The 10450-nt window shown below is 41.7% G+C and overlaps 1 protein-coding gene across 1 annotated transcript; it reads right to left on the bottom strand.

The window, feature by feature from the left end:
- Positions 1-5190: 5190 nt before the first annotated feature.
- Positions 5191-9443, bottom strand: LOC127786123 (uncharacterized). Its single transcript, XM_052313448.1, has 5 exons — positions 8977-9443; positions 6378-6674; positions 5993-6211; positions 5760-5885; positions 5191-5654 (listed from the first exon to the last, which is right to left on the bottom strand). Exons 1-5 carry the CDS (start codon positions 9247-9249, stop codon positions 5418-5420), a joined length of 1152 nt encoding a protein of 383 aa, XP_052169408.1. The 5' UTR covers positions 9250-9443; the 3' UTR covers positions 5191-5417.
- Between the last annotated feature and the right edge of the window lie 1007 nt (positions 9444-10450).

Below are 10450 nucleotides of genomic sequence, written 5' to 3'. Positions count from 1 at the left end.
ATTTAACAGTTTTTTCCCTCCTCTCTCTCTCCTCACAAGTTCAATTTTTTTTCAACTCCCCTCCTGATATTTTCCCTGCTCTCTCCTCTCCTTTCCTCTCCTCTATCTCTTTCTCTCCTCTCCTCTCCTCTCCTCTCCTCTCCTCCTTCGAGCGGTAGCCGCTGGCAGTAGGCGATGGCTAGGTAGCTCGGAGCGAGCAGCAGGCGACGGCCGGGAGCGAGCGGTGGTGGGCGACGGACAGGTTGCGCTGCCACGTGCGGATCGGGCGCGACAACTGCGGGTGGCGGATTCATGACTGGCAATGACGGCAGGCAATGCGGGCAATGGATGCGGCACTGGTGACGATTGCTAGCCAGCTCAGCGTCCGGGAGCGAGCAGCAGATGACGGCTGGGTGGCTCAGCGGCCAGGAGCGAGCGGCGGTGGGCGACGGACGGGCAGCGCTGCTACGCGCAGATCCGGTGGAGGCGACGACTGCGGGCGGTGGGGATGGCGGATTCGTTACTAGCGATGACTGCGGGCGGTGGATGCGGCGCTGGCGACGATGGCATGTAGTGTGGGCAACGGATCCGTTGCCGGCGACGACTGCGGGTGGTGAGGGCGGCGGTTCTAGCATGGGAGACAACGGCGGGTGGTGGGAATGGCCGATCAGGCACTGATGAGGCGAAGATGACTGTGGGAGGTAGGGGTGGCGGATCCTGTCACACCGCCGACGGCGGGTGGTGGAGGCGGCAGATCCGTTGCTTCGACGGCAAACGGCGGGCTCTGGCGGCATGGATCCGACTGTCGACGGCAACAGGCTAGGGTTTGGGGCTTTTTTATTTTTATTTGTTTCATCGAATTTATTTTCGCATGCAGCATGCGAAAAATCTGATTTTCGCATACCTTTTGGCGAATGCGCTTGGGCTGGCTGCATGCAAAAATTCCTTTTAGCCCTATATAAAAATTATTTATGTAGTAGTGTAAACTTATATTATATTTATGTTACGTCCGTATGTATGTATACAAATAACATAGGGATCTTAAAGAATAAAATAAAGTACTATAACATTGAGATTACATATCAGTTCTAATGAGCCCATAAGTATATTTGGTTAGAAATAGTTTCTACGCAAGGAGAGAAGTCATGCATAGTTAAAAATAACTAGGCCCACCAAGCACGCAGAGACTTAAGGATCCAGCAGTGACGGCCGCCATCACGTCGTTGTTCGTCCGGAGGATGCTGCCGCCGGCGGCTGCTGCCCTGCGGTGGTGGTCGTCGCCTTGGCTTCCGCATTGCTGTTGCCCTTTTGGTTCTTAGCTTTCTTGGACTTGGAGCTGCATCCGCCCATGTCGTCGACGGTGGCTAGATGCGCAATCGATCGATCAGATTAATTTCGATCACCTCCGATGCGTCACTTCACCGGCCGGGTTCTGTACAACTCTTTGTTAACGATGTGTGTATTCTGCGATCTATTAGTACATAGGGACAGATAACAGATTATACAGGCAGATCGAGGAGGTGTGTACCCGAGATCAACACGTAGGCGAACCGGACTCGGGGACCCAGCTGTTCAAATCTAACCCGAATTCCGACTTATGCTGAATTCCTTAGTTAGTTTTAATTTGCTGAGAAAATTTCCCGCTTTAGAAATTAGTAAATGATGATAGACAGTTTCAGAAAAAAATTATATAAAAACTTCTTTAAAATTTAAAGAAATTTATTTTTCATTCGATTGATAATTTGAAAATCGCTTGTGCCATTTGACATACCACTTAGTAAACTCTAAGGCAAACTGCCAGTTCGGACAGTAAGCGTATTTAGTTTATTTTGAGCAAAACCTTAACTAGTTAGGGCTATTTTAATTTGAAGCTCTACTAAAGTTTTGGTCATGTCAACTCTTAAGTAAGTTTTGGCACTGTAAATTGCACGATATGACAATTAGTTAAAAAGAACTTCGAATGTGAATAAATTACTGTTACATGGAGCAGGGACATGCACTATCAATCACAACTAGAAAAAATATTTTTCAGTGGCGGGTGGCCATAACCTCCACATGCACCCAAAGCATGCGAAAATCAATAATTTTTGTAGGCGGATCCCTTGTCTGCCTATGAAAATCATTTTTTAGACAACCTCTCCATCTTTGCAGGCGCTAAATCCACACGTATGCGGAAATATTTTCAGCGTAAAAAAAAATGTCGTGCCCGGGCCTACCCGCCGCTGCCGCCCTAGGGTTAGTATTTTGGGATGGAGAAGGAGGGAGGGGAGGGGAGCTGTGCCGCTGTCACCGGATCTGGGATGTGAGAGCGCCGCTGCCACCGACTTCCTGCCTCAGCGCCGCCTCTGCCGCTGCCGGTCGCTGCCGCCGCCCTCCACGTGGCGCAAGTGGATCCAGGAGAGGAGGGAAGGGTCACCATGGGCTAGATCTGGGAGGTGGGTGCGCCGTCGCCTATGACCACATGCCTCTAAGCTGCCTCAGCCGTTGCATGCGACCGCCGCCTTTTCCACGACACAGCTGGATCTGGGAGGGAAGGGGAGCACTACCGCTAACCTCTCGCCTCCGCCGCTTCATGCAGCCGTCGTCGCTGCCCTCCTCATGATGCAACCGGATCTGGGAGTAGAGGGGAGGGAAGGGCAACCGTTGGTCGGATCTGGAAGATGGGAGTGCCATCGCCGACCTCCCACCTCCGCCGCTGCTTGTGGCCGCCGCTGCCGCACGGCTGCGCCCCGCTGCCATATGCCCCGCGCCATGTCTAAGGAGAGAGAGGGAGAGCAGCGCCGCCGGCCACCGCCCTCTCCCCTCCCCCCTCCAGCTAGATATGGGTGAGAGTGAGGGAGGGGAGCCACCGGCGAGAGTAGATGCCACCACCGCTTGGAGCCGCCACCGCCACTGCCTGGTAGCCGCCTCCGCCGGACCTGCGCCAGGGAGAGGAAGGGGAGAGGTAAGGGAAAGGTGGGAGGGGGACGAGGTAGAGGGACACAGAAAATTTTGGTTGCGTGGTGGTTTTAAGATGCTTTAACTTTTACAGGCAGATCTCTTAATAGGTCCGCCTACAAAAATTTATTTTCGCAGGCGGACAACTATCTCATCTCACAGTTATCATTTTTGTAGGCGGCTATTTAGCTTCGAGAGACCTATCCGCCTGGAAAAAATTGCCCACGTCTAGAAAAATGTTTTTTCTAGCAGTGAATCAAACTTGTGGTAGAAGTATCATATTTACTGCTATAAAAAACCATTTTCACCGACACTCCCACATTTGTAACAGGTTTGTACATACGGACAATAATCAATGTGCTAAGCCTTCGACTCCGCATGACTTGTAATTTCAGTCCTCACCCACATCTACTCCTATCCTTCCTCCTCTACTCGCCTGGGGACTACCCGCTGCTTGTTGAGGAGTGGGGGTGAAACTTGAGGTGGGTATGTTCGGTTAGGGAGGGTTATATGAAGGGTTTTATCATGATTTTCCCCCTTTGCAGTATCATGGTGGTACTTCGGGGCATGGTAACATGTGTGGAATCGTGTCTTGTGGGTAAAGTTGTACATCTCTGATCAGAGTTAAAAACTATTCTAATAGCTGTGCCCGCGGTTATTGGACAGTCAACCAGCTCACGGTGATTAGTTTCATACTTAATAATATGACATAATGAACTAGTATAGTTCAGGTGGTTTGGTTGGACCTGTTGCAACGTGGTTTAGCGTTTGGTAGTGATATTTTAATAGTGCTTAATTATATCTACTATTTCACTGTATTCAAATTATGATTTATAAATGCTGCTTTTATGCAAATATCCTGTAGCCTATCCTTTGTGAATATCTTGCATCATACCTTCTTGTCGGTATGACTTGTTGAGTACGGTGGTTGGTACTCAGTCTTGCCTTTTTTTTTGCCACCTCAGAGGCAGATAATTATTCAGACGGTGAGTTCTATGAGGATTGAGCTTGTTCCAAATGTTGAGGATGACTATGGTTTATGGAGGATGCTATATTTTTTGTCGTGAAGATTAAGTTTAGATTATTTGTTTATTTCCACTGCGTCTGTAAGAATTATTTATTATTTTTGTAAGACGTGGATATGTTTATCAATTTGTTGTTTGTGTACTCTGGCTGGTCCTGGACAGAGATTTTAAGACATATTCTGCTTGAAATTCGGGTAACGAATTTCTGGGCGTGACAGTCGTGATCTCCATCGCCACCGTCCGTCATCGTTGTCTTTCCGTAGCCACACGCCTATCGTCTTCATCACCGCACCTCTTTGAAACTGAAGAGGTAACTATACCCAAATACATACAACCAAGCAAACAAAATCTCTTTCAAACTGTATCTCATCCAAGCAATGAAGCAAAATTCTAAACCAATACAACCAACCAAACAACTGCATTTATCTCTCCTCATCCATGCTAAACTATGCCAGGTTACAAGGATACAAGCAACCAAACACACTCAAATTCCCTAATTAAACTATAGCTTTTTACGATTTAATAATTCCTAAATTTGGGATTTAATAATTCCCAAATTTGGCATTAAAAATAGAGTCGTCAGTGTATTTTTCATCATTAAACAATTTGAAATTAATATGTACTCAAATTAGGGTGTTATCGATCGGTTACCCTAATAAACCAAAACCAAAGCCAAAATTTAAATATTCAAACTGAATTTTGAAGTTGATGTTAAAAGTATTCTCAACGTTATTTTTTACATTAATTTTTTAAGTCACTAAGGAAACGTCTATAAAAGTTTTATCCTATAAATTAATATTTATTTCATAATAACTCGTTTTGGTTTATGAGAGAAGATGGGCAACCGATGAGACATACTTTCGCGACTCCCATAACAGTTTTTCATGATTTAATAATATTTTTTAAAGATGTAATTTTGGTTCAATTGACAACATATATCCTGCTATTTAGCAGGGCTCAAAGTTGTAATGTTGGAAATCTTGGGTCTAACTGCCCCCCAATAATAAATTACTTCACCAGAAAAAAAAAGGAATATTTCTAAAAATTTTTAATTTAGCAAAAAAAAATCAAACTTAACTTACATATTTTTTTTTTGTCTTAGATTAGTATAAAGTTTTTTCCGTTACGAAAAACGTACACTCAATTATGTTACTAACATAGTTTTATCATACCATTATTGGTCCCCAAGCTTACCATTTCCAAGCATCTGCTGCACCCAAAACAAAAGCTTGAAATAAGTTATTCCCCGTTGTTGAACTGCTGGCTTAATTAGAAGCCTTATTATTCCGACACTAAACACTTAGAACGTAGTTACAAACACCAACACAAACATATTTGCATCAGATCTCCTGTTACATGGCAACCATCAAGTTCCTGCAGTTTGTTCATTTATCAGAAGAACACTAGCATTATATCGCAGTTACTGTTACCACCAGTGGAAATTCTATTCTCCACTGTCCATTCTATGATCAGCTTCTATTCACTCGGTGATGACACCATTGGCGACGGCGGCGATGGCGAAAGCAGGGTGGAAGAAGTGGACATTGGCTCATGGAGGACACTGTTGGTGGAAACCGATATTGGATTACCATCTAGCTGCAGCATCACTGCCCCAAGGATCTCAGTGAGCAATTTCTTGAACTCCGTTTCATCCACCGCCTTCCCGTCCTCGGCTTTCGCCATCTTGAACGCCTCATTGACCACAGCATCTACCTGCAGTTACCATTAGCCTTAGATCTGAACATACAATGTGTTTTGGCTGGTTTTCCTGAAAATTACTGATGAAAATGAAATGATTGGTAGCAAATTAAATTCTACCTGTTCAACAGCTCCATATGGTGGTAGATTTATGGAGTCAGCCATCCTATCGAACGCAACCCGAATGTACTGCTTCGCTGTTCTATCCTTTTCTTTCGGTACGCCTCTCCAAACACAATCCAACAGCTTGAACACAAAAGATAGTATAAGTATATCTGAATCATGTAGCACTAATATATATTCTAATATTCTATCGGAAGATGATGACATTGAGGATAGAAACAATACCGTACCTTATCTAATTCGAGCTTGTTTGACAGCAGCTTCTTGATACCATTGCCATCAAAGGTGTTCTCGGTGTGCGCTACAATCACGGGGTGCCCTTGGAGTCGCCGCATGACGATTGCCAATAAATTCCTGAATTCCTGGAAGAAGACCTCTTGAGTGACAGGTTGCTCCAGGTTATCACCATGGAGTTCTTGCAATGCAGGTTCTATGATATTCTCCATAACCTGTAAAACACAGCCAACCTTATTAATTTGTCTCTTAACCTTATCTCCATTCTGTTATTGTCAGTCTCGGTAACAGAATAACAGTTACTCTGTTATATTTGTTACTCTGTATGAAATGATTTCGTTTTCTGCTCTGAATAATATAGCACATTCATTGGAAAATTACCCATGAATCTGAAGCCGGTGGCATGCCATGGTCGACCGTCAGTTGTCGAAGAGCAGCTAGCATGCACTGCTGCAAGGTTGAATTTCCTGATTCAACTTGCGAAAATATGGCAGCCATCTCCGGTTCGTACCTTGGGCTCTCAACAAATTCATTCAAATCTTCACCGTTAATCCTCAAGATCACAATGGGGTCCCTCTTCAGTCCAGCCGCCATGCCAAGAAATATGTCAGAGAGGACACGCTGGAACTCTGACTTGCTCACCGATTCTTTCTTCCCTTTTGTGAACTCGTTAAGAACCTGCAGGTTAATTCCATGAGCCATGAGATGAATTAGACAACAGTAATTATCGGATGTTTTGGTTCAAGATTATCCAGCAAATGTGATTAAAATTTTACTGCAAGTTACTGACAATGTGTAATGGAAGTAGAGCTCATGAACAGACACCTCTCTGGAAGAAAATCCAGTAAACCATTATTTTTGTCATTGTCAAGAGTAAGCAAGAGAACATGTGTCAAAAGGAACTAATATTTATCTAAGAAATCGTTATAGGCATCATCTTTCGAAAAGATGTGTCTAAGAAACCGGAATGATAAGTTACAGCGATATCAGAATGTTCAGGAGGTAGACACCTAGAACATGCTAGACAAATTGGATGGGAATTTGAAAAGGATGATGACTTTGGCCGCACAAGATCAGTAAGATTATCTTGTTCTGTCAACTGATAAGTCTTGGGGCTAGATCATTAGAATGTGACGTTTTCCTGGTTAATTTAGGCACGTTCCAGTTTCTTCCATTTGGCAGGTCAAAGCAATACTCATACTCTAGTGGAATTATAGGAAAATCTCAAAATACTTTCTTCTATATTCACCCTGAGTGTATTCATTTCCAAAAGAAATTCTTCAGACAATTTCAAAAAGAACAAGTCCAAAAAAACCCTTTTTTATGGGAGTCCATAAAACCTTATCATCTGTAATGTACTAAATACTGTAATGAAACCCGTAAAGTGAAAACACATCTTTTCCATTTTCCATGAAATCTAGTGCATCATTTTTTTTTACTGTCAGATTATAATTTTTTTTCTGAATAATTGCTTAATTTGCTTCCTAGAGCCACCATAAAACTTCATATTCGTTTCTGTCATGGCCAGATGAACCAAATCATATTACTAAACTGAACAAAATAAACATAAAAGAAGTGTCTGATTTTTTTAATGCATTATTTGTGTCCTTGAAGAGGCATAACGTTATAATCACTATTACAGAGCATCATATAGATGTTGGTTGGAAACCACTTAATTATAAGTGCCGGTTTATCAACCGACACCAATTTGGGGTCACCTTTGCCAATTGACATAGGTGTCGGTTCTAAGTATCCTACCAGTATTTTTGGTTTTCCATTATTTAAAAAAATAGAAATGCCCAAAATGTACTCCCTCCGTCACAAAATTCAAACAATTTTGGTTGGATAGACATATCCGAATATTACGAATCTGGACTATCTAGATTCGTACTACTAGGATGTGTATTATCAAATCAACATCCCTATATTTTGGAACTGAGGGAGTAATGCTTAGTGAAAAGCATCAACGGTTAGTAGAATCAAAATAATGACCAATAAATATGTACGGATGAAGTATTAAATTAGCCCATATGTAAAATATGCTATCTCCTTGTTTAAGAAAAGAGAAACACTCTCCCCCATTTTGATCGCTTCCTTTTAACCAATTTTATTATACGCTGGCTGACTTTGAATGTCATGAGAAAATCAAACTTTAACCATTATAATTAAACTACTCCCTCCATTTTTAGATATATGATAACAATGACTTTGATATATAACGTTTGCTCCCTTTATAAATATATTGTAATGTTGACTTTTGTACATAACTTTTGTCGACCATTAGTCACAAATATGAAAAACAAAACATTTTTAAGTTTTTCTATCTATTTTTTTTCTCACCATTGTATTTCCATTAACAATGTTCTACTGAACATCTAGAATTTGTAGATGAATAAGTCTCTTTATCCTCACTCGTTATTAGTTTATTTCGCCTACACTTCCCTCTTGTTTGTACTCTCATACAAGATTTATTTATTTAATAAATAAATAAAAATGCTAAAAAAGTTGACAAATTTTACGATCGTGAGTTATGCTTTTATTATCTTTAATGACAAAACAAATAGATTAGTCAAAAATATGAAAAAAATGCATGAGTCAAGTTTATTTTATCTTTAGTGAAAAAATAAAATGATAAATTGATACTTAGACAAGAGTTTCTAAAATCAACCGCAAAACGGAGGTAGTATGTGTTTCCAAAATCAACAGCAAAACGGAGTTAGTATATGTACCATTAATTACAAGAAATCTGTTGCATCTTCTAAAAGATTTTGAAATATGAAATATATATATATACCTATCTTAATTCTAAAATACGTTCGTGACACATGAACATGAACATGACAAAAATCGACCAAATCGGTAAAGACATTAAGACAGTTAACAGCTATAGGTAGCATCGACTTCATGACACACTGACACACATCAGGATGTATTTCCCTCTAGAAATAAATGAACATCAGGATATACAAGGAATTACTACCTCAGAGTAGATGTGGTCGGCCTGCGCCGACGACCCCCTCGCCGGCAACCCGATGGCGGCGCCGATGTCAGCGACGGCCGGCTGGAGCTCCCTCACCGACAGCCTCCCGTCGCCGTCGGCGTCGAGCAGCCTGAACTTCTGCTCCACGAACTTACCAAACGCCTCCTTGTTCTCCACCAGCTGCAGGATCTCCGACCCGTCCACCACCACCTCGCCGTTCCTCCTCCTCCTCGCCTGCTGCTGCTGGCCGTTCTCCATCTTCCCCGACGCCATCAGCTTCTTTTTCTACCACCCCAAAAAGTTCCCCAACTTGCAGCAATGGCACCAAGCTCCCCGTGAACACAACCTAGACGAAGAGTATACTTCGATCAGTCTCTCGCAAAAGGTGGCAAAAAGTGTGTGAGCTAATCACAAGATGATCGAGCTGAAAACCAGTAGCTTTCTTGCCTTTCTGTTTTTTTTTCTTTCTTTCTGCGGTTTGTTTTTGCGTCGATTTCTCCGTTGCAGCTGCAGCACTGTGCAGTTTGGTGGATGTATCATTTATAGATTCGTCGTTGGCCTGTGACTTCTTCTGGTTGTGTGTAGAAGCGTGGCAAGCTGCAAACGGATAGGATTTGCATGGGACGCGTGTTGGGTTTCACGGCATTCTTTCGGTTATTTTTGTTATCTTTTCCAGGCGTTTCGTAGACTGAACTCAATGTCCCCTCGTTTAGCTTATACCTATCCATATATTCAACATGCTTTATTAATCTCTACTATTATAAAAATTAAAGATATTTTTATTGGTATGTTAGTACGTCATCCGTGTATAAGTCGGTTTGTAAGTTCATTTGCTTTTGAAAATACATATCCGTATTTGAGAAGTTTGTTTGCAATATAACTTGAGATGATCGGATTCCTAATTACAGCTCCTGATTTTCTAAAAGAATATATATCAAGCGAATTCTCACAGTGAAATTTCACTTTAGTTATACCGTATAACAAAAATAAGATTAAAATAATTTTCACCCGTTGCAACGCACGGACATTTTTTTCTAGTCATAATAAATATTAAAGGCTAATGTTTTTTGTTTTTTCTAATTTTCTTCATTTATTAAACTGTCACGTGGCGATTTAGTATAGTGTCAAGTGATATCTTATAACTTATGAGCTTTTGTATAAAGTTTATTAAACTTTTACTAATATATAATAGAAGATAGATTTATAAATAAACTTTTATGTATGTGTTGTTGGGGATTTAAAAATAAATATTATAAAGCAAATTACGGTGATAAAATCATAAAATTAGGTTTCAACATTTAAATTTTGATTTACAAATATAGGACTAAAAGAAACGAGGAGGGTGCGAGTTGCGTGATGAGCTAGCTGACGAGAGATGGGCTGCTCTGAGAATATGTTCCTTATTGTTGGGGCATAGGGACACGTACGTTTGTCCTTGATGTAGTGACAGTGCATATGTAGACTGCACGAGGGA

The sequence above is a fragment of the Oryza glaberrima genome, chromosome 10, assembly GCF_000147395.1.
Source record: "Oryza glaberrima chromosome 10, OglaRS2, whole genome shotgun sequence".
NCBI lineage: Eukaryota > Viridiplantae > Streptophyta > Magnoliopsida > Poales > Poaceae > Oryza > Oryza glaberrima.
The sequence above is the reverse complement of the archived record's forward strand: the minus strand, read 5'-3'. Positions and strand labels throughout refer to the sequence as shown.